This window comes from Manis pentadactyla, chromosome 12 (genome assembly GCF_030020395.1).
Source record: "Manis pentadactyla isolate mManPen7 chromosome 12, mManPen7.hap1, whole genome shotgun sequence".
In the NCBI taxonomy this organism is placed as follows: Eukaryota; Metazoa; Chordata; class Mammalia; order Pholidota; family Manidae; genus Manis; species Manis pentadactyla.
In genome coordinates, this window is record NC_080030.1 from 12659983 (window position 1) to 12685297 (window position 25315).

A 25315-nucleotide genomic window follows, 5' to 3' on the forward strand; every position below is an offset into this window, starting at 1 on the left:
GATCACGCATCAAGAGTTGTAGGAAAAACAATCAAGTCATATGTATTTGTACATTTGATTTCTGTATTACTTGATTTATGTATTAATCCCATTAATCCCACATTTCCCCCTTTTAAGTAGTAGATAGATACAATAAAAAATATAGCAAGTAGTTTCTAACAGAAGGATTTTAACATAGTTTACTTCTCCAAATTCTGCAGTACGAAATAAGTCTGCTTCTTGAGCTTATGTGATGTGAAATAAAGACAGAAAACAGATTTAGTGCAAACAGAAGGTAATTGCAGGTGATCAGGTCTATGCCTATAGACTGGATCTTGATCTGAGCTGGGCAATGGCAACAAAAGAGTCATGGGTGCAGAAGCTTTCTCTCAAAACTGGGGGGGTGAGGTTCTAAGCCTCACCTCTGTTGACCCCCAATTTCTCACCTGATGGCCCCCCTGCAACTGTGCCTGTCTTAGGTTGTTCCTCCCTTGAGGAATCTTACCCGTCTCTGGCTAACCAGTCATCTTCTGGAGCTACACAGGGAGATGTAAAGTTGGTAAGTGAGAGAAAGGTAGTAATCTTGAAAAGGTTAGCTTTCTGCCTTTTTGAAGATTTATGCTTCATGGTTACTATGCCCAGCACTTGTCTTGAGGTATCTTTATTAGCTGGAAAGGCTCTGATGCACTACAATTCTATGTATGAGACACAAACTCTAGAAAAAGGGTTGTATTCAGGAAGAGGGAAGAAGTTATAGAAGTAGCAAAGGGAAGAAAAATGTGAGAAGATTGATTATTTCTATGATGTAACTTCTTGTAGAATACCAACATATACACAGACAGATAAACTGATACAAAGATTTGAGTTACTAATATTCAATTGCCTTCTTTCTTATTAGCTTACTTGATTAAAAGTACTTCAGTTTTCAAGAATACACTCTAAGGGTGAGCAGTTTACATAACTGGGCTAAGGTTCAGATGGCCCCAGACTAACAGGGCCGATGAAGGCTCTGTACTGATAGGGACTGTGTGTGTCCAGCCAGGGGACTGGAAATGAAACACAAGTACAGTTCTAGCACCAGTTATTTAAAGCCAGGCTGTATTGCAGAAGATAACTTTCTTCTGTTTCAGGGACTCTAGTTTAAAAACCTCCCAATTTTTTAAGATAATGATGAACCCAATAAGAATAGATTTCCACCAAAATAATTTAGAAAACTAGTTCCATATTGTAGTAGTTCCTGGGACTTTTGACTATTTTCTTTCCTTGCATTAAAATAAATTTAGCTGCATAACCTTACAATATTGTATACTTCTCTCAGGGGCCAAGCCTTTCTAATCAGAGACTTAAGACTGGTAGCTGATGCTAATCGTCTTTTAAGTGGCTAACAGGTGCTCAGACACATTTTATGAGATAAAGAGTACAGCACTCAGCATTTAGTCAGGAATCAGAGCAAAGCATGGATCTCCTATTTTGCAGTGGTGTGCATCAGGTTCCATGAAACTGATGAAGTTAGGAGAGAGTTAGGAACACCCCCTGCCTCACTCAGAGGCCAGGGTGGCCTGAAGAAGCAGGCTGGAAGTCAGAGATAGAGACAGATGCACCCCTATGTTTATCGCTGCAGTATTTACAATAGCCAAGATATGAAAGCAGCCTAAGTGCGAGGTACATACACACAATGGAATATTATTCAGCCATAAAAAAAGGAAATCCTGCCATTTGCAACAACATAGATGGATCCAGAGGGTATTATGCTCAGTTAAACAAACCAGGTGGAGGAAAGACAAATACCATGATTTCACTTATTTGTGGAATATAAAAACAAAGCAAAACAGAAGGAACAAAACAGCATTAGCCACACAGACACTGAGAAGTGACTAGCGGTTACCAAGGGGGAGGGGAGTAGGTGGGAGCTGGGGGGAGAGGGGGTGGGTGACTGCTGTACCAGTGTGATGTACATTTGATGAAATTAAAATTAAAATAACAATAAAAAAAGAGAAAATGGAAGGCTCAACAAACTAGGAAGAGAAGGACACTTCTTCAATCCCATACAGGTATTTGTAAAAAAAAATCAGAGCTTGCAGCACACTCAAAAGTGACAAAGATTAGCAAAAAGATAAGGATACCGCGCTCTCACCACTTCTATTCTACATAGTGCTGGTGGTTCCGCCACAGCAACCAGGCAAGAAGACAAAACACAGGGCATCCAAAATGGAAGGAAGAAGGAACACTGTATCAGCAGATGGAATGACCTCCTACATAGAAATTCCTAACAAATCCACAATTATTAAAGCTAATAGGTTCAGCGGAGTGGTAGGATACAAAATCAACAGACAAAAATCAGTGCTACTTCTAGACACTAGCAATGAACGATCCAAAAGTGCAATCATGAAAACAATTCTGTTCCTGACACCATCAAAAAGAAAACAATGCTTGGGAATAAATTTATAACTGAGGAGGTGCAAGATGTATACAACCAAAAACTGTAAGAAAGTGCCTCTGAAATTAAATATTTGAATAAATGAAAGAGCCTGTGTTCCCTGGATTAGAAGACTGAATATCATGAAGATGGCAACAGTCCCCAAGGCTGAAGGTCACCGCACTCCCTATCACAATCCCAGGGGCCTTTTTTGCAGAAATGAAAAAGCTAATCTTCAAATTTACATGGAATAGCAAGGGGGCCTGAGAGCCAAAATAATCTCGAAAAAGAAGAACAAAGTTGGAGGGCTCACGCTCCCTGATTTCAGACCTAATACAAAGTTAATCAAGACAGTGTAGTACTGGCTAAGGACAGACACAGAGATCAATGGATTAGAACTGAGAGCCCAGAAATAAACCCACATGTGTACGCCAACTGATTTTCAACAAGGATGTCCCAAGACCCTCAATGGGAACAAGTCTGTTCAAATGGTGCTGGGACAGCTGGATACAAAAGAATGAAGTTGGACCTTACCTCACACCACACAGAAGAATGAACTCCACTGGATCAGCGACCTAAACATAAAAGCTAAAGTATAAAACTCAGAAGAAAGCCTTCATGCCCTCCGACCTGGCAACGGTTCCTTAGATTTGATTCAAAGCATGAGCAACAAGAGAAAAAAACAGGTAATGGGATCAAAGTTTAAAACTCGTGTGTATCAGTAACAAGCAAGTACAGTAATAAGAAATAACAAGAAAATACAGTAACAAGGAAGTGAAAGACAACCTACAGACTGGAGAAAAATACTTAACAAGGGCCTCATGTCCAGAATATATAAAGAACTCTGACAATTACAACAAAAAGACAAAGTAAAAATATGGTCAAAGGACTTGAAGAGACATTTCTTCAAAGACAAACGCTCAATAAGCACATGAAAAGATGCTCAATATTATAAGTCATCAGGGAAATACCAATCAAAAGCACACACACACTAGGATGGCTAGAATTCAAATAAAAAAAAGGAAAATACCAAGTGTAGGTAAGCATGTGGAAACACTGAAATGAATCTCTAATATGTTGCTAGTTGAGACTCTAACATGGTGCAGTCCCTGTGGAAAAGTTTGGTAGTTCTTCAAAAAGTTAAATGGCGTTTCTAGATGACCCAGCAATTTCACTCCTAGGTATGGACCCAAAAAGAACTGAAAACTAATGTTCAAACCAATCCTTGCACACAAATGTTCACAGCAGCACTAATCACAATCACCAAAAAGCAGAAATAACCCAAATGCCCATCTATTAACTGTGAACAGATAAACACAACATGGTCCATCCACACGATGGAATATGACTCAGCCATAAAAAGGAACAGAGCCCTGACACACACGACAGTGTGGACGGACCTCGAAACCATCACGCTGACTGTGAGAAGCCAGACACAGAAGGCCACGTGTCGTGTCATCCCATGTATATGAATGCCCAGAACAGGCACATCCACGGAGAGAGAAAGCAGATCAGTGGTTGCCAAGGGCTGGGCAGGGGACTGCTGATAGGCACAGGTTTCCTCTTGGGGTGATAGGAACGTTCTGAAATCTAACTGGAATTGGTGTAGTTGCACAACGCTGTATATGTACCTAATGCCACTGAACCATACACTTTAAAATGGTGGATTTTTTGTTAAGTAAATTTTACTTCAACTTTTTAAGCCTTATGTTCATGGAAAAGTAGAGAAAAAGAAATAAGGAGCTTGGCAGGCCTCAAGGCAGAGTAGGCGAAAAAAGGCTAACGGTGCAGGCTGTGCCCCCAATTCCCTGCCCCAGGCCCCTCCCTTGCTCTCTGTCCCCCACTCTGCTGCCAGGCATGCCGGCATGCCAAGCCTCAGCCCACTCCTACCTTGTCCCTCCAGAGGGGGCGAGGTGGTGGGCCTGAGCCTCATGTGCACCCTCCCACAGGGCCCCCGTTACAGGCAGGTCTCCGACAGAGGATTCGTTCCACCTCCCAAACCAGTCCTCACCCGCCGGACACTGTCTGCACAGACACTCTCTCTTCAGGATCTGCTCCAGCTTGACATGGACTGGAGCCTGCACCACATGTGGCTCCTGGGGGAACCCAGCCCATCTTAGGGGGCAGGCAAGCCTGGCATGACCATGGGGACTGCACTGGGGCAAAGGGTCCTGGCTGAGAAGGCAGCCCCCAAGCCAGGGTGGGTGCTCTGTACTCACCAGGGACCGCTTGGCTTCAGGCAGGAACTGCCCAAACTCAGAGAGCAGGTCCTCCTGGCCGCGGAAGAGGTTGGCCACCTCAGTGAACACCTCCTCTTCAGACATGCCTCGGAACGGCCGGCCCTTGGTGCTCAGCTGCTCCTTCTGGGAAAGGGAAAAGGAGTCAGCAGCCCAGGAACAGGACACGGCAGTGTGTGACGTTCAGGCATCCCACCATGGAAGAGACGGGGGGCGACTCAGAGACAGAGAACCAGCCAGCAGAGCCCAGCCCTGCCACCAGTCAGGGCGCTTTGTGCTGGGTCCTTGCTCTGGAGGACAGTCCTGGGTGCTTGTCTTGGCCCTGCCCACAGCACAGCCTGAGCCCCAGTCACAGCAGAGGCCCTGCCACAGAGGAGGCCCAGTGCAGGAGTGTGGAGGGCACTCGGACAGGGACATGGTCACAGACAGGCCTGGTCTTAGCCCTGGAGTGGCCTCTGAATGGGAAAGTACAAGGTCAGCAACGAACCCGTGGCCCTCCCAAAGGTAAGGGAGCATGTTCCACTGGGCAGGGGAGCAGAGAGCTAGCGCTGGGCTTCAAGGGAAGAGGGTGAAGAGGGAAGGGAGCAGACGTCCAGGGCAAGGGACCTGTTTACCCAGAATTGCCAAGATCCAAGGGCCGAAGGAACCTGGCCTCACCCGAGCTTCAAGCAACAAGAGGATGACCAAAGAGGAGCGGGCGGGACAGTGGGAAGCAGCGAGCAGGACTCGAGGTGGCTCTGTCGGCTACACACACGAGAACGTGGCCAAGGGAGAGGCGGCAGTGCCAGGGCCTTCCCAGAGCACCTGGCAGGTCAGGTCCACCCTGAAGCTGCAGAAGGGATGCGAGAGCCCACCAAGAACCCTCGGAGCCCCCCACCCCTCCAGGCCAGCGCCCCACACAACACCTACTTAGGAGGGAAAAAACCTGCCCCACAGAATCTCAGGGACACTTGAAAGCCAACAAGAAAACAGGCAAAGACCACTCAATTCAGAGAATAAATACAAATGATCTGTATATATATATACAGAAAGTGATGATCAAACTGAGTGATATTTAGAGAAATACAATTTAAAGCAGCACCAAGCATCTTCTGCTTATCAGACTGACAAGGATAAAAAGGTCTGGTAATTCCAGTGATTTCTAACACAGATGTGGGGAACCAGGCACCCTCAGGCACAGGTGAAAAGGAAGGTGGGTGCCGAGGAAACTTGGCACCATCTATGACCCCATGATGGGTGCACACCCTGATTTAGGGACGTACCCACTGGGTATTTTCCGGCAGAGGTGGCCAGCTCTGCTCTAACACTTGTTCTCAACATGCACATCAGTTTGGGTGTGAACACATGCTGGGAAGCAATGTGAGTGGGGGGTGGACCTGGCGTTTGCGTGGGCAGGAATTTGTCCCGAAAGCAGAAAACTGCGCATGTGGGAATACACCTGCCACGTCCACCCCACGTGTGCTCCTTCAGCCGTTGGGAGCCACCTTGCCCGGCCTGTCTGGGGCTGCAGTGTCCTGGTCCCCCCAGCACCCCACAGTGACCTGTAGGCTGCAACCTGCCCACACCCACGTGCACACCTCAGATCTTTTCCAAGGTCAAGAGCCGGATGTGTCGTCACAGTCGTGCTTAGTTACCTGGCATGTGTACAATGGCACTGTTTATACCAAGAACTTATCTCTTTTTTTCCACATCACTAACGTAGTTGTTGAGTGCTGTGCCTTGACCCTGTTTTCCTATGAGCCCTGTGCACATGTGCAGAGCACTGTCACTTTTAGGGCCTGTACACATGCCAGGTCAGGGCAAAAATGGCCCACACAGGACATACGTATCAAGTTGGATAATGGGGAGCAGCTGCCCACGGCTGACCCGAGGCAAGAGCTGCGCTTGAACTGATGACCTCAGTTGTGCGCACTTGACCCAGGGGTCAGCACTACCTGCATTTAGGACCAATTCATGGTCAGAACCCTGAGGTTCCGGGAGGTGAGGAGAGGGCTCCGAAGGGGCGGACAGCAGGACTGGAGTCTGAATCAGGGCCGAACAGAGATTGACAAACAGTGGGCATACGGCCAGATTTACCTGGAGCTGCTTGATCTGGCCCTAAGGTATCTTTTAGAAAGTCCAAGACAATGTTCTAAAATCAGTATAATTTGCACAAGAATTCAGACTTCCAGTTCCTTCTGAAGAAATGGATGACCAGGATGTGAGGGTGATCTGGCTGCGACATCTGTCACCCCACTGATCGCCAGGGTTGACTCGGCCAATCTGGCTGGCCAGGCAGGTGTCCCCTTCCTCCCTCATGGTTCCATGTGCGTCCCTCCCAAAGCTGCGTGCTCGGTCGCAGAGGACGACCTTCCCCGATAGAGGAGGACCGTTCTTCAGTCAAGGGTATACGAGTAGCTGCGCCCCCCTGCGAGAACCTCCAAACAAGCTCTCAAGAAATGGATGACCAAAGATCAGAATCCCCACGGGGCTTATTAAACATGCAGATGGCAGGCCAGGCCGGGCAGGTCCCAACTCTGGGGTTAGGCCCAGGCACCTGCATTTCCACCTGATTCCCAGCCCCTCTGGCTGGAGGACGCTGAGCTGCACCTGCCCCATCACTACGACCCTGAGTAAGTCAGTCTAACTTCTCTGGTCCCCAGATTCCCGTCAAAAGGACAGACACATCCCAGCCTTCTCTCCAGTGGTCCATCCAGCTGCTAGGACGTGAAAACGCTGTGGAACCTGTGAAGGCTCCATAAACTCCATGACCACAAACATCATCCCTCCACACCGACCTGAGGTTTAATGGCTGCTACTTGGCAACCACTCATCTTTAAGCAGGAAGTTCTCAGTGCTGACTTGAGTCCACAAGGCCCATGCATGGCACCAGCGCCACTGATGACACACATCTGTTAAATCAAAATAGCTCCACTGTGTTTACAGGGAGCAGATGCTTTCAAGCTGATCTTAAATGTGTATGCTAAAAAGACTCCCAACTCTTTATTTTGCTTATCAAGGTTGTGCAGATTTCATTTTTACAAGAGGGATTTTGCTGCTTAGAAAAAGAAAAGGTGGCAGCAGCTCCATGTCTGAGCTCCTTGCACAACATGGATGTCCCGGGCCACCGGCCTGCCTACATTTTCCATCCAGTCCCCTAGAGCCGGTTGTCTGCTGACCCCTGGGCCTTTGCGCAGGCTGTCCCCAGCACTGGGAGAATCTACCCAACAGCTGACGGTTCTTGCAGATTTGTCAAGATGTAACTCAAATATCCCCTCCCTGACGCCCCACAGGTTGGCAACTGCTAACCCCAACATACTTTTTCTACACACTTCCTTTCTTTTTCCATCCAGATCCTTCTCTAAGTCTTTTCCACCTCTAGACAGAACTCCTGAGCAGCAGTAGCCATCTCTGTGGCCCCAGTGCCTGGCACAGAGCCCAGCGGTAGTCAGCATAAATAAAGGGTAGGTGCATCGTCTACACAACAGCAAAGTCATGTTGTAAAAAGAAGACTGTCTTCTTAGGTTTTTTCAATCCCTCTAATGTGTGTCTCCTAGTACTTCCTGGGGGGAGAGGTGCCTCAAGAAGCAATTTAAGATCAAGACTAAACAGAGCTCCAACAGGTATCTGCACACCCCCATTCACAGCAGGATTATTCATTAGAGCCAAAAGGTGGGGGCAGCCCTAACCATCCATCAGTGGATTAATGAATGAACAAGATGCAGTGAATCCCTGCAAAGGAGTATCATTCAGACTTAAAGAGAAGGACATCCCAACACCTGCTACAGCGGGGATGAACTTGGAGGACATTCTGTGCCCAGTGAAACAAGCCAGATGCAGAAGGACAAATACTGTATGACCTCAGGTATGTGAGGTCCCTAGGGGAGTCACCCTCAGAGACGCTGGAAGTACAGGGGGTGCCAGGGCCTGGGGAGAGTGGATGGGGAGTTACTGTTAAAAGGAGACAGAGTTTGTTTTGCAAAATGAAAAGAATTCTGCAGATGGACGGTGGGGACGGCTGCACATCATGTTCTGAATGGCACTGGACTTAAAATGGTTACATTTTATGTTATGTACACTTATCACAGTTAAAAAAATTAATGCATAAAGAAAAGCTAATCAGTTTTATGGAATTTCATGAATTCAGACAAGAAAATGCCTCAGATGCACCTGAATTTTGGGTGACACCACCAACGCCCACAAAGAAGAACGACTTGAGGCCTCGTACCTGGTAAGTGTGCAGGATCTCCAGGAATGACCTATAGATCTCTGGGTGGTCTAGAAAGCGGGTCTTAATCTTGTTCACGTAGCTGATGGCATTGTTGAACTCCACAGAATCCGACTCCAAGGGCACCTGGGGCTTGTCCTCCTTATACAGCATCTGTTGCTTGAAGTTCTCGGCACAGTCACTGTGGTTGTGCAAATTCTCCTGACAACAGGACAGTGAGTTACCGTCAGGCCTGACGTGGGGAACAGATTGTGAGAAATGCCAGGCAGAGCTGCTGTCTGTATGGGAACAAGGGAAAGCTAGGACAGAGCCAAGCTTTTTAATTAGATGCAGGGGGAGATTTCTTCTGGGGGCCAGGAGGGGGGCAGCAGGGGGGCCACACACAGCATGTGCAGACAGCTCTTCCCTCGGTGGTCTGCGTGTCTGCACGTTCCTGAGCGAGCCTCACAAGCTCATCTCCGCCTGAGCCTTCCAAAGCGATTCAGAGAACACTAAAGTTTGATGTACACTACATTTTGAGAAATCAGCATTCAGGAGAAATTTGCAAGTGGATTGTTTAAGCCTTTTTCAGAGTGGAGTTTTGGGCTGTTTGTCAGAAGTCTTCCCACGCTTTCTGCCAGCCCGTTTCAGCAACACTGTTTTCAGGTGTGAGAGCACCAGCTGTCAGTGCAATGGCTAAGTCAGGGTGTATAAAACTGGGACTCTGAAGGAGAGGGGCGCCCACCACCCAGGTTGCCAGGACTGTGGGACTTCGGGCACGCAGCCCTGGGCAAGTCACTTGAGAGAAAAGATTCAGGCCCTGACCAGTCACCAAGCATGCCCCACTGTTGTGGGCTTCTCTGTCAGCACAAACAAAAACAGACAACAGACACGCATGGCTCTATTCTGTGCACGTGGAATACTAACACTCAGTGGGACAGGTCACACTCCCGAAGGCGGTGTTTGTTTCTAAACTGGAACGGTACAAGCAGTTCTGATGACAGCCTATTCCCCAGACAGCACTTAGCTGTCAGGGTTGCCCTGGGTCTCTGTTAGGGCACCATCTCAGCAAGTCTTCTGGAACCATCCTGCACCAAACCAAAAGCGCCCCGAGCCCCTTTCTTGCTGCTTTTCTCCACGGCACCTATCGCCTTCCTGTGTGCAGTATATTTTACCTATTTCATTATCTGTTCACCCCTGGCCAGATGGCAAATGCCATCAGGGCAAACTGTTCTGTCACTGCTGTATGGCCGAGGCCTGGGACAGTGCTTGGGACAGAGCATGCTTCACCCACTCCTGGGGATGACAGGTGAATGGAAGAGAGGACAAACACGCCCACTGTTTCCACCACCCGTGGTGGCCACACTGTCCCCGGCACGAGGTGCCTGCAGCCTCCGACGGGATGGCGACTACCGGGCACACTCGCCGCCGCCTGGACAGATGTACCAGTTTGCTTGTGCTGCCACAACCGAACACTGAAGGCTGGGCAGCTTAGCAGGAGACACTTATTTCCTCACGGCTCTGGAGGCTGCAAGTCCAAGGCTAAGCTGCCAAGAGGACCCCGGTTCCCCGAGGCCTCCTGGCTCACAGACGGCCACCTCCTCCCTGTGCGCTCACGTGGCCATCCTTCTGAGCCACACACCCGGGTATCTGGGTCCAGACCTCCCCTTCTTCTAAGGACAGGTGCCTGGATTCAGTGACATTCTAAGGGCCTCATTTTACCTTCATTACCTCTGTAAACACCGTCTCCACATACAGTCACACTGCGGCGCACTGAGGGTCAGGACTTCAACATGAGAACTGAAGGGGGACATAGTTCAGCCCACAACTGAGGTGATTCTGGAAATCTGAGCTGAGGAAAACAGTCACAGAAGATCCGGAACAGCCACAATTCTCAACACCATTTCCTCCAAGCAGTGGCATTTATTCTGAGAGACTCTGGGGATGCACCCACTGATGACCATGTCCCTCTGGGGTGTGCAGGCTCGGCCGTGGAAGGAATGAGGAGGAGCCGGGGCGTAGGCGGGGGCTGTGTGCTCACCAGGAGCTCCCCGTCCCTCTGAGGGGGCATTTTCAGGCAGCGCATGCTGCTTCTGATGTCCTGGAATGAGCCTCTGTGACAAGATGGGGACCCACCCCTACAGACCGGGGCTTGGCCAAAAAGGCCAGACAGTACTGGGGCCACCACCATGCTGGGCAGTCTGGCAGTTATTCAGTAAGTGAAACAGTCATCACGTGACCGGGCAAGTCCACGCTGACGCATCTACCCAAAGAACTGAAAATAGCTGTGCAAACCAATCTTTCTACACATGTCCACAGCAGCACTAGTCACAACTGCAAAGGTATGACAACCCAAAGGTCCATCGGCAGATGAGACAGACGCACACAATGGGGTCTATGCACACAGCAGAACAGGACTCAGCCATAGAGGGAACAGAGCCCCGACGCACACTGCGACGTGGGGTGAACCTCGGACACACCATGCCAGAGGGAGGGCCAGGCTCAGAACACTATGTACGTGCCGATTTCACTTACGTGAAATACCCCAAACAGGCAAACCTAGATTAAGAAAGCGGGTTAGTGGTCGTCAAGGACTGGTGAGAGTGGAGAACTGGGGAGATCCGGTTTCTTTTTGGGGGTGACAGAAATGTTCTAAAATTAGTGGTGGTGGTTGCAAGATACTGTGGATATACTAAAATCCACTGAACTGCACACTTTAAATGGTCATAAAATGGGAACGTGAATTTTTTGTTATTTTAGACACATTTTTTGAGGTAATCTTTGGAAAATGGAAAAGCCACCAGCAACATAAACACGAGCTGGCTTTAGGCCATGAGTGAACCCCTGCTCTCAACGTTCTGGAACAATCCAGTCTTCTCTCATCTCTGTCTGCCCTGGGTGGCCTGGTCCGGTCACTGCTAGAAAGACCTCCCAGACATTGATGGGCTGCCCTGCACAGCCAATTCATGCCTGGGAGTGCCCACACACAGCCCCACCTAGAAACTAGAGACCCCTTATGAGCGGGCACACTCCAGACACAGGGCAGCCCCTCGCCTGCCCTACAACCCCCAGGGGCTGCACCTTCACCCAGAAGCTCAGGCGTCCTGGGATCTCCCGGCTTCTCACTCTCACCAACACTCCACCCTGGTCTGTGTTACCAACCACTCTGCCTGGGTGGCTCCCCAGATCCACTCCTGCCCACTCAGTCCATTACCAGCACCCCAGTCAGAGGGACCTTTCCGGAATCTCCACTGGCTTCCCACTCTCCGGCCTCCCTCTCCAGCCCTCTGCTCCAAATCCCACCAGCTTCCTGGCTGTTTCTCACACACAACCACTCATCGCCACCTCAGGCCTTTACAACCCCACTGGGGACACCCCCACCTCCACCTTCCACCTCCCCCAACTCCCGCTGAAGACACAGGTGTGGCTCCCACATCTCATGCAGCGTCTGCCCTTGGCAGCTCCACCAACTCTGCCCCTACCACCTTTTGTTCACCACGCTGAACACCGTCACTTATTTCCTATCCGTCCATCTGAATCTCACAAGTCCCTACCTTGACCGCACACACCCTCTGAAAGCCAGGCCTCTGGATAAACCCCAGGGCCTGGCCTGGAGAAGGTCGTTTACAAATGTAAGATAAAAACAGAAGCGGTGACCTACAAGGAATTCCTGGACATCCGAATGACCCTCTCCCAGAGAGCAGAAAGACGCCTTCCTTTGCATGTTACGGAATCACCGATATCACAAGCTGTACCTAAAGACTTTTTCTTTGCCTGTGTCCAAGCCAGCCCTTGTCCCAGCCAGCCATGTAAGGGCTGGCTCCCAGGAAGCAGGGTCTGCCCTGAACGGGACCCAGGAATGGAGACTCCCCGCTTTCCCACTAATATCCAGGTCTGGCATCTCCAACAGGTGCCTGGGACTGCCCCAGACAGGGACACAGTTGTGAACAAGACAGATGAGGATTCTGCTGAATTGGGAGGACTCAGTCTGCCAGGGAGGGCAAACCAACATAAAACAGTGGATTTTTCTTCCCTTTTCTGTTTCAAAATAGACGAAATGGGGCAGGGTGAGGATAACCTGCAGGTGCAGTGCGGGCTGAGGAGGTGATGTAGCAACTGAGACCCAGATGACCAGCTGTGAAACGAGGGGGATGTGGGGGCCGCAGCCCTTCAGGGATCTGCCTTCCCGCCATGCACCCCTGGCCCTCCTCCCTTCTCGACTAGTGCTCTCAACTGGGGTGACTCTGCCCCTGAGGAAACACTTGGCGAAGTCTGGAGACAGTTTAGGTTGTCGTGCTGGGTGAGCTACTGGCATCTGGTGGAAGAACAGGGGTGCTGCCTGGCATCCCATAATGCAGTGTGGTGCCCACAAGAATGAATCGTCTGGCCCAGCAGCAGAAGTGCCAAGGCAGAGAACACTGTGTGAGGGGCTCCCCAAAGCCTGGGCCTCCTCTCTCTTCCTCAGCACCAAGGAGCTACTCCCTCCCAGTCTGCAGCTGACGGAATGAAAAATGAAGAAAATAAAGCAGCACTTCAGAACAGTGAAGCTAGAAAAACCCATTAAAAAAGACCACCAGGGCCCTGGTGCGTGCAGGGCCCTGTGAGGTTCCCAGGCTATAGTGGCCTCTCAGGACTCAAGGAAGGCAAGAGGGCGTCTCCTCAGTGCCTGCCGTGAAGGGCTGGGGAGAAGCAGGCCTGGTCGGCTGATGGTGACGGATACCGAGTGGGCAGCTGAGGAAGGGGCCCTGGACGTGGTGGTTTCTGGGCTTTGAGAGACTGTAAAGCCCTGCAAGGTAGCCATTAGGGGAGAGTCCCCGTGGAGTCAGGGGACCCTTGCCACCTAAGCCACATAGGAATGGCTGGCCTCACCAGACTGGGCTGGTCTTGTTAGCGGTATAAGAGCACCCCTCAGAGTGCAGAGAACAGCAGGGGCCTTGGGGCTATTCTCGGGAAGGGCAGCCTCCAAACGAGTCCGTGGTGTGGTTCATGCTGAGATCTGGTCCCCAGTGCGGAAAAACTCTGACAGTTGGGGATTGAGAAAGGTCATTTCCACATGTGGGGAGCAAGTCAGATCTTCGACTCTTGTCTCCTTCGTGCGGGATGGCAACACCGCCCATGGCTTACTTGGTGTTTCAGACAAGTGCTCTGCTGCTACAAATGAGCTTGGTTTTCTTTCCCGGCAGTGACTTCCCAAGATTAATCCTGCCAAGGCTTTCATTATCTGGAGGCACTAGCGTGACATCTGGATCCTAGAGCTCCATTTGCAAATGTAAAATGGAAGCTCTTTGGAGTTGAGTTTCCAAGTTCCTTTTTTAAAAGTGAGACACACTCACGGTTAGCATGCATAATGTGGGGGGGAAAGGGGGCACGGGGAAGCCAGTATAGCGAAGAGAAGACATGTAGTGACTCTGTAGCATCTTACTACACTGAGGGACGGTGACTGCAATGGGGTATGTGGTGGGGACTTGATCATGGGGGGAATCTAGTAACCACAATGGTGCTCACGTGATTGTACATTAACGATACCAAAAGAAAAAAAGAAAAACTAAGCAAGAAAAAAAAAAGGGAGATGCACTCCTTGGCTTTAACAAGACAACATACCGGTGGTGAGGCTTGCCTCACGTACAGAAAAAGACAGAATTTACATGGGGTCCCCCTCGGGGGGACCAGTCGCTGTCTCATTGCCTCCCACTGCTCTCCTTCCAAATCTGACTCCCTAATGGATACAATAATGCAATTGACTTCATCAGAAAAGAAACCTACAAAATGCTTCCTGGGATAGAATTTTACATCCCTGCTAAAACCCGAGGCAGAGATGAAGAGGATGGAAGAGGTAGTTCACTCAGATCCCTGGTTCTCAATGGGGGCAATTTTGCTCCGAGGAAACACTTGGCAATGTCTGGGGACATTTTTGGCTGTGTCCATCGGGCGAGGGCCTAGTGGGTGGAGACAGCCCCATGCACTGGACAATCCCCTGCAGAGAAGCATTATGCCTCAAATGGCAACATGGCCCAGAGGGAGGAAAAGACAGTGGTTACCTTCTAAAAGTCTAGCTCTAGTAGGCTTTCATTTTCTCAGGGGGTCTGCGGGGTTAGCAAGAAGGGAGCAGACACAGAGGAGGCAGCAAGCTGTCACCCAAGTGGGGAGCCGAATTCATGGTGACTAAATGCACACACCGATGACCATGGTGGGTATCCACACACGCGTCCCGGCCACTGCATGGTCGAGGGGCACCCAGAATGATCAGAGACCTCGTGCCCAGGAACAAATGTGGCTGGTCTGGCTGCTGCTATTTCAACTGGACATAAAAGGAGAATGCCTCTCTGACGCACACAAACACATCCTCTCTTGATTTAAAGCCTCCAAAATGGATGACTTTGGGATGTAGAACCTGCCCGTGTCAGTGTTTCAATCTATTTTGATTTGTGGCAGAAGCAACTGGTATGTAGAAGATCATCAGCTCTTCACTGGCCTCTGGCAATGCAATACAGGAGACGTGCTGCCCAGCCTGAGGGCGGGCTGCTGAAGGCCAGATCACTCACCATACTGCGGCAGCATACCTGGCTCGACAGAGGTGACTGGATGTTTAGCTTGCCATTCTTGGGAATGTCTATTCTGTATCCGAGGGGAAGGAAAGCATTGAATCCGACAATGAGATCAGGATGTTCATGGAAGAGCTGCGACACACGTCGGATGACCCCAGGAGTATCGATGCTGGAACCAAGAACAGGAGTGGGCAAGCATCTTAGGGAGCAAATTAAAAGTGAAATCTACTCCCCACACCCCTGGCAATGCCACCTAACAAGCTTCTCCAGTGGACAGTGAAACACCCTAAAAGTTGAGCAGTGTGATTCTGCCAAAGGGAACCTACTTCCTTAGCAGCAGGTCTCACCTCCTGGTGAGACCACAGAATATTTACATGGCACAGCTCACCAGAATACGCTAAGCATGAGGGCTCGGTTCTGAAAACGTCAGGAGGGCCAACTCCAAGTCCTGGACTCCAAGAAGTGGCAGGAGGCCAAAGCCCTCCAAGTGATGTAATGAATCCCCTCAGTTTGTCTGACTTAGGGATTAGCCATCAGACAGACACCAATCCCAGCAATGGACAGCAAGGCCTAAAAATCAAAGGCCCTGCAAATACGCTGCATACAAATGCTAGGGGAGAGACAGGGCCTCCTCATGGTGGCTCTCAGAGCCCAGGGCCTCTGCAGGGTGCCCCTGAAAGGAAACCAGGCCGGCTGGTCCTGCCTTATTTCCTCAGAAGGGAAGCAGCATGGTGGGATGTGCCACATGAGACTCTAAGAGTCGGTGGGACCAAGTCTGGTCCTGCCTCTGCCTCTGCCCCTGTGGTGGCTCTCGGCAAGCCCCTGGCCCACTTTAAGTCTAAGGGAGCCTCTTGACAAACACGGGCATGATTGTGGACCCCTCAATCTATCTCTAACCCACTCTTTTTAGGAGTCAGGTCCATTACCCAGCGTTTCATGCTCCTGACTTCAGAGCAGGCCTGGGACCAGGATGAGGCTGAGGAGGCACCCACTCACCTTGGGGACAAGAGTTTAGGAGGGGAAGGTGCCAAAACACTCAGTGACCAAGATAAACAACATTTTCATGAGGTGCTTAAAAAAATTCGTTAAAAAAAAATTCTGGATGAACAAAATCATTTTAACAATCTACATTCTGAGCGAAGGAGGAATCCGGCTCTGCGCGCGTCCTGCCCCCCTTTCCGGCCTCTCCCCGTTCCTGCCCTCCTGCCAGGAACCCCCGCAGCAGCTCCACAGGGGGGTCGTCCCCACTCCAGTGTTTTCGAAGGAGGAACTGAGGCTCCGGGAGCGCCCAGGACCTGCGTCAGGTCACCCGATCCGCTGGTTTCGGCTGGTCGGGGGCTCCCACGGGGCTGGACAGGGCCTCGGCCCAGGGCGGCCCCCCGGGCGGGGTAGGGGCCCCGCGGGTACCTCTGGCTTTTGAACTCCTTCATGATCTCCAGGAAGCCGTTGTAGGTGGCGGGGTCGCTCCCGAAGCGGATCTTCACCTGGTCCAGGTAGGTGAGGGCGTCCTCCACCTGCGGGGAAGGGGCGGGTCCCGGTGGGTGGCGGGAGGTGGAGGGGACGGCGGGCGGGGGGCTCAGGGTCTCAGGGGCGCGGACCGGGGCCCCGAGGGGCGGAGGGGGCGCGTCGGGGGTCCCGGGCGGTACGGAGGGGAGGCCGAGGCGGGGCCGAGGCCGGGCGGGGCCGGCTAAGGAGAGTCGGCCTGCGGAAGGCCGGGGGACGGGCTCTCCGGCGGACACCGGGGGCGCCACTCACGTGCACCGGCAGCTTCTCGTGGCCTGTGGAGCCCGCGCGACCCCAGCGGGCGCCGCTCAGCCCCCTGCCTGCGGGGCCGCCGCCGCCGCCGCCGCCGCCGCCAGCGTGCGCCATGTTGGAAGCCGTAGCCGCGGCCCCGCCCCGCCCCCGCCCTGGGCCCGGTCGCGCATGCGCGAGCTTCCTGCTGGGGGCGGGGCTCCGGAGGGACTCTCTCCGGGGATCCTCCCCTTGAAATCGAAAATATGAAAGCCTTATAGGGCGCGAGTGAGCCGAGCAAGCCTTGCCACCTGCTTTTGTCCGACCCCACAAGCAAGCTCAGAACGGTTCTCACATCTTTTGAGGTTGGAAAAAATGCAAAAGAGAGCACTCTTTGGTGACGGGTGGAAATTCTGACATTCAAATTTGAGTGACTGTAAAATAAAGTTTTTTGGCACACGGGCACGCCCACTCATTTACCTGTCTGTGGCTGCTTTTGTCCTACAGCAGCAAGGTAAGTAGCTGCACCAGATTCTAAGATCTGCAGAGCCTGATGTATTTACTAAAACATGTTTGTGGTCCGCTGATTTGTACGGTTGATGTGGCAATGGGGTACGGCCCCTAGCACCCTGACCCAGGGCCTTTTGCCGTGAATTTTTGCTAAATGGCTCTTCACTTATCTTCACTTACCTAGTCCTGCCTCTACCATTCCCCCTCTGGAGCAGTACAGGAGCATCCTAACCAGTTTTTCCGCCCCAGTGCTATCAAGAACTGGGATCAAACCCTGTCTTCCCATTTCTCGTGAGATGAAATCTAAACACCTACACACAGCATTGAAGGCCATGAGAACCTGGCCCTTAAAACCTTTTCTTGCAGAATTTTCTACCCATCCTCTAGCTGTGCAGATTGTCAGTGCTACTCATCCTGGCTGCTTCCTGGCCCCCATGCATCAGCACACATTATTTCCCTTGCCAGAGCCCATTCTGTCTCTTCAAAACACAGCCTAACTGACCCCTCTTCTGCCTTCCCACAATCCCTCAAACATCCTCTCTTTTTGTGCTTCTTGAACAGAAACCCCTGACACAGAGCCACATCAATGAGCATTTATCAAATGAATGAACAACCAATCAAATGCCATGTCTTTTAATGTGATGAGGTGCAGGAAAGCTGAGACTATGTCGGGAATGAGTGCATCATTTGTCAGGCAGAAATAAAATGGTGAACAAAACTGACAAGGCTTTTGCTCTCCTAAAACTTTCAGTCTTTCAAGCAGGACGGGAATCAAATAATCACACACACACAATCATAGAGTTTCAGCTGTAATAGATACTTGAAAGAGAAGGTACCCTGTGTATCAGTTACTATGTTCCAGTTACTGTGGCTGTGTAACAGACCTCCCCAAGAATCAGAGGCTTAAAATGACAATGAAAGCGAGCCACCACAGGGAAGAGCAAGAGGATTTCCATTTTGAATTAAACCTCCATCTTGGGGCTTATAGGTTAAAAGATAAAAACTCCCAAAGTGTCTTTTAAGAAGAATTTATGTTAAGCCATAATCCAGCCATATAGTCAACAAGCAACTGACCATATCTTAAGCTAGAGCAAACCCTCCCAAGGATCAATGACCAGTCCCTGTTTCGCAGGGAGAATCGTTGCACTGGGAGAGAGAGAGAAATTATTTTAAAAATTCTGTCGTGTCCACTTATCTTATAAAAACACCAGAAAGGGAGGTTCCTGACCATGTTTTGGGAAAGCCAGTGAGTCGGCTTCTACTGGCCATGAAGTGGTGGCAACGGAAGCTGAGCGAGGGAAAGGACATCGTGAAACAATCCATCAGTAATTCCTCCAGACCCCGTGCCCTCTGAAACTGCCTTTATAAACCTTATGCACAACACCCTTAAGGAATGTGACATCCCTCTTTCTTGTCTGCTCCCTTGTACACAAGCTATCTCTAATAAGCTCGGCCTGCTTTCTTTTTTTTCAAGCTCAGTGTTCACGTCTATAACATTGAAACTCAAGAACCTGATCTTTGGGGGTCCAACAGCAGCACCATTGCTGTCGCTCTCCAATCTGCAAACTGGGCAGCTTTGCCAGCCATGCCTGGTCCCCTGGTATCAGCTGGGTGGTTGGACAGCCAGGGCTGGAATGCTCTGAAGGTTTACTTACTTAGGCGTCTGTCAGTTGCTGCTCACTGTAGGCTGAGACCCGTGCTGGGGCTACTGCCAGGAGCACCTACATGTGGCCTCCTCACAACATGGCAGCTTCATTGCAAGAACAACTGCCCTGAGAGCAGCAGGCAAGCCAGGTGCATGCCACGGCCTTTTCCAATCCTGCCTCAGAAGTCAAACAGAATCATTCTCTGTGGGGTTAATACAGAAATAAAATGTATAATCATATATGACTTGGTTATTTTTCCTGTAATTCCTGATATGTGATCAAGAACAGAACAAACAAGACCAAAACAGTTTCCGTGACCGAATTGCCCTTGCTACTGTTTCAATGCCACGTAAGACGTCGCGCCCCAGGAGACTGAAGACTGCCGAAGACTAAGTTTAGAGTTAGTTAATGGTTGCGTATCAAGCCCCCCACACAGAATTCTATTGTTGTTAAAATTTATTTGCTCAATAAACACGAAGGGTGCCCTCTCAGCACCACTCTTGGGCGGTTAAGCCTCGAGTCCCCTGGCTGGTCCTTTCAGATCTTCGATATCTCATCGGGTCTCGCTCTTATCTGCGGGTCAGAAGCAGGGAGGGACCGACTATTTCCACTGCATTCTTTTTATTGTGGCTTTTACAGAGTCCCTCCCAAGTTCAAAACGGGGGCAAGCGTGTCAACTTACTTCAACTAAAAAAATATATAAACTAAAATAAAAGGAGGGTAAACAGACTCCAGATCCTAGAAGTGACCAGGTGTGATATAATGATTTACAAGAAATGTACATTTGATCAATCAGACAACCAAAATATATTTCTCCATTTTATCTGGTCTTCATCCATAGTTCTTAAAAATGCTTCAGAGCCAAAAGGTGAAACGGATGTGTTGTTATATTAACAGAGAGACCTTTGAACCCCACCCAGGGGCAGGAGCTGGTTGCCAGGGAGACCGAGGATACAATTAAGAGGGTGGAAACTCAGCCCTCAGACTCCAACCCCTGGGAGGGGAGAGAGGGCAGAGGGGCTGGGGCTGGAGGTTGAATCAACCAATGGCCAGTGACTTAGTCAATCATGACTATGCAATGAAGCCTTTGCAAAATTCAAGAGCAGAGGATTTTGCTCCCTTAGGCACCCTGCCCGTCTCAGAGAGAGGTTCCACACTTGGGGTGGCAGAACACTTCCACATGCCATGCAGTCCAGCCCAAGCTCCAGAGGATAGAAGCTCCTTTATTTGGTACCTCGCCCTGTGTCTCTCTTCATCTGGCTGTTAACTTGTATCCTTTACAGTATCCTTTATTAAACTGGTAAACATAAGTGTGTTTTCCTGAGTTTTGTGAGCTGCTCTAGCAAATTAATGGAACCTAAGGAGGGGGTCACTGGAATTTCCGATCTGTAGCTGGTCCGTCAGAAGCACAAGTAACAGCCTGAGGCTCAAGACTGGCATCTGGAGTCCGGGGTGGAAGGCAGTCTTGTAGGATGGAGCCCTTAACCTGAGGGATATCTGGTGCTGTCTCCGGGCAAGTAGTGTCAGGATTGAGCTGAATTCTCGGGCACCGCTGGTATTCGAGAATTGCTTGGCATTGTGCACAAGAAAACACCCTCCTAAGGATGCACACGTTGGAATTGGGTGCAGGGACCCAGAAGGACCAGGTTCTGGAACAGCGCAGGGAACAGGAAATAATGCCAAGACCACTTTCAGAAAATACAAGTTACCACTCTGGGGATTTAGCCCAGTCCATCATGGGATTAGGAAGACTTTCCGTGGGAGGTGGCATTCTAGCTGAGTCCTGAAGGACGTGTAGGTGTCCACTTTGAAAGTCGGAACAGCTGTGTAAAGTCCCTGCAATGTGAAAGAGGTTGGTACATTTAAACTTTAAAAAATAAAAATAAGAAGACCAGTGTTCTCTCACTGTGGAGGAGGGGGGCTGGGGTGGGGTGGGAGAGAGGGTGCAGGATATGTATGCAGAGGCTGGAGGGGGCAGACCGTTCATCCTTACGGGATAGGTTTAAAATGTTGGTCTCAGCATTTTGTGTTGGTCGAGACCCTGCACGGTTTATGCAAGGAGCTACTGGAACTGTTTTGAATTTGGAAGCAAATGCTCTGGCTGCTCTGCAGAGATGTGGCTGGAGAAGAGCCAGGGATGGTGCAGGGAGGTTGTTTCATTGTTTAGGCAAAGGGCAGTGATGGTGGCTCAGACCAGGATGGGAGCAGTGGTGGTGGAGAGGAGGGGATGGAAAGGGGTGCCATTTGGAAGGTAAAACACAGAGGATGTAGTGCTGGATACACGTAGGGATGAACGAGGAGGAAGCATGAATGGCTGCCAGCCCAGAAAAGGACCCTGCTTAGTTTCAGCGCTTTCCTGTGTGAATAGCAGCCGAGATGGCCTGAACCCCTTGAGGCCACCAGGTGTCTGGACAGTCATTTTCACACCAACACCTCCTGGCAACATACTAGACACTGTCCTTGAGGACCAGCTGAGTGTGTGGCCATTTGACATGGCACAGGATCCTCCCACAATGTCTCCTCCGAGGAGTGCGATTCTTCTGTTCAAATTTTAAGTGTCATTTTCAGTTTTCCTTTTTTTTTTGTTACAGATCTCCTGTGGTCAGAGATTGCACTCACTCCCTGGGGAACAGGAAACCAGTCGCCTATTCCACCTTGGGTGTGCACGCACACGTGTGTGCCTGTTCCCCAGCGCGTGCGTGCGTGCGTGTGGCCAACATATATATGGACAGTACTAATATACATCTTTTCATTCTTATTTTTATAAAGCATTAAAAATGGCTAAGCTAAGTTTTCTTCTTTACTCTTCTCATCTACACAGATTAAATTGAAAACCTTAGCATGGACAATTTAGATAGACCAGCCTGCAGGCACAAATTTCCTGACCACTTCACAAGTTTGATTGCATTAAGGTAAGATTCATAGGCAGACCATTTGCTGGACAGTATTTTGGCTAAAAAGATCCAAAGGTCCTATTTGGAGCTCATCTAGGTCTTCCCAAGTGGCAAACTTTATGGCCAAAACCTCTATAAAGTCCAGAGTCTTGGGTCATAGCAGAATGCTAAAATGGGACCTAAAATTTGTACCCCTGGTGCATGCCCCATCCGACCCCCATCCTGCAGTGTGGGCACAACCTGAGTATCACGGATGTCACTCCTGCAACTAGGTTACACCACCTGGCAAAGGTGAAGAGACTTTGTAGATGTCGTGAAGATCCCGAACGAGTTGATTTCTAGTTCCTTGGAAGAGAGATTATTCTAAGTGGGCCTGACCTAATCAGGAGCATCCTTTAACAACCAGTTTGGAGGTCAGAGCCTCGAAGCAGCACAGAGGTACCACCCTGCTCGCCTTGATGGAGGAAACAGCTAAAGTGGCAAACTGCCTGTGGCATGAGGAAGCCTTTAGGGGCAGAGGCCCACAGTCCCATAGCTGGAGGGGCTCAGTGCTGCCAACCTGAGTAAGTGGAGAGGCCGCTGATCCGCTCAGTGAGACTCCAGCCCAGTGGGCGCCTTGTGAGACCCGAACAGGGAACCCAGCCACGCGGAGCCCAGATTCAGGACCCACAGAAACTGCGAGATATTACATGGCTGTTCTTTTCAGCCACTAAATTTGTGGTAATTTGTTATGCAGCAATAGATAACTAATACTCTTTACGAAGTAGGCCTGTCAAAAAGGTTTGACCTGTGATCATGAGGTGCGAACAAAATCCCACTGAGGAAATTTAAAGATCAAATTGGCTATATTCAGTGATTCATGGGCCAGACAGCGTCCCATCTAGCAAACAGAAAGGCACTCCCAGGGGCTGTACAAAGTGGAAGGCTTTTATTGGCCGAAGGGGTCAGGGACAAGGAAGAAGCAGATTACCTCATTTTTTGCAGAGGGAGGGAAGGGGTCTATGAGGCAGATTATCTCACTCTTGCTAACCAGGAAATCCCAGCCTGAAACCAGTTAAGATTGCAGTCCTGGAAGGGAGCTGAAAGTACAGTCTTTTTTCGCTGACATGGGGCTCGGCACAAGTGACTTGGGGTCTGCTGATTCTTTTTTAACAGATGTGTCAGTGCAGTTTCGCCAAGTATAACAAATAAACACTTGATAACGGCGGAGGCTGTGCATGTGTTGGGGCAGGGGGTACATGGGGAATCTCTGTACCTTCCAACTTAATTTTATGATGAACCTGAAACTGCTTTACAAAATAAAATCTATTTAAAAGAACGTTTACCCTGTATCTAATCAAGCCTTAAGACTAGGATCAGCACACTTTTCTGTAAAGAGCCCGACTATAAATACTTTTGGCTTTGGAGTCATACATGCTGTTACTGTGGCATGAAGGCAGCCTGCAGGCAGTATGTAAATGAATGGGTATGGGCCAGGCTACTGTGAAACTTTATTTACAAAATCAGGCATTGGCCCAGCCGGCTGTAGTTTACTGGTGACTCCCGCTTTACAAAATAGGCAAATGCAAAGCCTGAACAAACCTTGATCGGGTCCGAGTTTGAAAGAAACAGCTCTAAAAGACATTTTAGGGCTAATTAGGAAAACTAAGGATGCCTATTAAAAGATATTCTTTACCATTTAAATATGAAGGAGGGATTAAACAATTCCCAGACAAGCAAAAGTTGAGGAAATTTGCCTCCCACAGACCACCTCTAGAGGATATTTTAAAGGGATTGCTCTAGATGGAAGCACTCCTAAGGCTAAAATGATGTCACCAGAGAAAATAAAATCACAGCAAAGAAAGCAGACCAACTAAATACTAACTAAAGACAAAAAATAAACTATTCACAAAAGCAGTGAAAGGAAACACAAAAGAGTACTGAATAAAACACCTAACATATAAAGAATGTAGGAGGAGGATTAAGAAGGGAGAAAAATAGAGAATAATCAGACTGTGTTTATAATAGCTTAATAAGTGAGTTAAGTTAGACAATTAGTAAAGAAGCTACCCTTGAACCTTTGGTAACTACAGATCTAAAGCCTGCAATGGCAATAAGTACATATCTTTCAATAATCACCCTAAATGTGAATGGACTGAATGCACCAATCAAAAGACACAGAGTAATAGAATGGATAAAAAAGCAAGACCCATCTATATGCTGCTTTCAAGAGACTCACCTCACACCCAAAGACACACACAGACTAAAAGTCAAGGGATGGAAAAAGATATTTCATGCAAACAATAGGGTGAAAAAAGCAGGTGTTGCATTACTTATATCAGGCAAAATAGACTTCAAAACAAAGAAAGTAACAAGAGATAAAGAAGGACATTACATAATGAGAAAGGAGTCAGTCCAATAAGAGGATACAACCATTATAAATATATATGCACCCAATACAGGAGCACCGACGTATGTGAAAGAAATACACAATTAAAGGAGGAAATAGAATGCAATGCATTCATTTTAGGAGACTTGAACACACCACTCACTCCAAGGGACAGATCCAGCAGACAGAAAATAAGTAAGGACACAGAGGCACTGAACAACACACTAGAACAGGTGGACCTAACAGACATCTATAGAACTCTACACCCCAAAGCAGCAGGATACACATTCATCTCAAGTGCACATGGAACATTTTCCAGAGTAGACCACATACTAGGCCACAAAAAGGGCCTCAGTAAATTCAAAAGGATTGAAATTCTTCCAACCAACTTCTCACACCACAAAGGTAGAAAACTAGAAATAAATTGTACACAGAAAATAAAAAGGCTCACAAACATATGGAGGCGAAACAACATGCTCCTAAATAATCAACCAATGGATCAATGACCAATTAAAATACAGATCAAGCAATATATGGAGACAAATGACAACAGCACAAAGCCCCAACTTCTGTGGGACGCACTGAAGGCAGTTCTAGGAGGAAAGTACATAGCAATCCAGGCCTATTTAAAGAAGGAAGAACAATCCCAAATGAATAGGCTAAAGTCACAGTTATTGAAACTGGGAAAAGAAGAACAAATGCCCAAAGTCAGCAGAAGGAGGGACATAATAAAGATTAGAGAAGAAGTAAAATTGAAAAGAATAAAACAATAGAAAAAAATCAATGAAACCAAGAGCTGGTTC

At 49.2% G+C, this 25315-nt stretch overlaps 1 protein-coding gene and 1 long non-coding RNA gene across 9 annotated transcripts in view; one reads left to right on the forward strand and one right to left on the reverse strand.

The window, feature by feature from the left end:
- The window catches only part of LOC118917581 (paired amphipathic helix protein Sin3b), a 45576-nt gene extending 28295 nt beyond the window's left edge, over nucleotides 1–17281 (reverse strand). For 3 of the 5 annotated variants that reach the window (XM_057490061.1, XM_057490060.1, XM_057490059.1), the window contains exons 1-6: nucleotides 17119–17281; nucleotides 16771–16877; nucleotides 15379–15532; nucleotides 8840–9040; nucleotides 7410–7523; nucleotides 4615–4758 (exon numbers count right to left, since the gene is read on the reverse strand). In XM_057490061.1, coding sequence (XP_057346044.1) covers nucleotides 4615–4758; nucleotides 7410–7523; nucleotides 8840–9040; nucleotides 15379–15532; nucleotides 16771–16877; nucleotides 17119–17232 — 834 coding nt within the window. In that variant the 5' untranslated portion in view covers nucleotides 17233–17281. The remainder of the gene's footprint in view (nucleotides 1–4614; nucleotides 4759–7409; nucleotides 7524–8839; nucleotides 9041–15378; nucleotides 15533–16770; nucleotides 16878–17118) is intronic. The other 2 variants (XM_057490063.1, XM_057490062.1) reach the window with 1 other exon arrangement.
- Nucleotides 15542–25315, forward strand: part of LOC130680056 (uncharacterized) — a 71389-nt gene continuing 61615 nt past the window's right edge. For all 4 annotated transcript variants that reach the window (XR_008993070.1, XR_008993071.1, XR_008993069.1 and 1 more), the window contains exons 1-2: nucleotides 15542–16856; nucleotides 20375–22162. This is a non-coding gene — a long non-coding RNA (uncharacterized LOC130680056). The remainder of the gene's footprint in view (nucleotides 16857–20374; nucleotides 22163–25315) is intronic.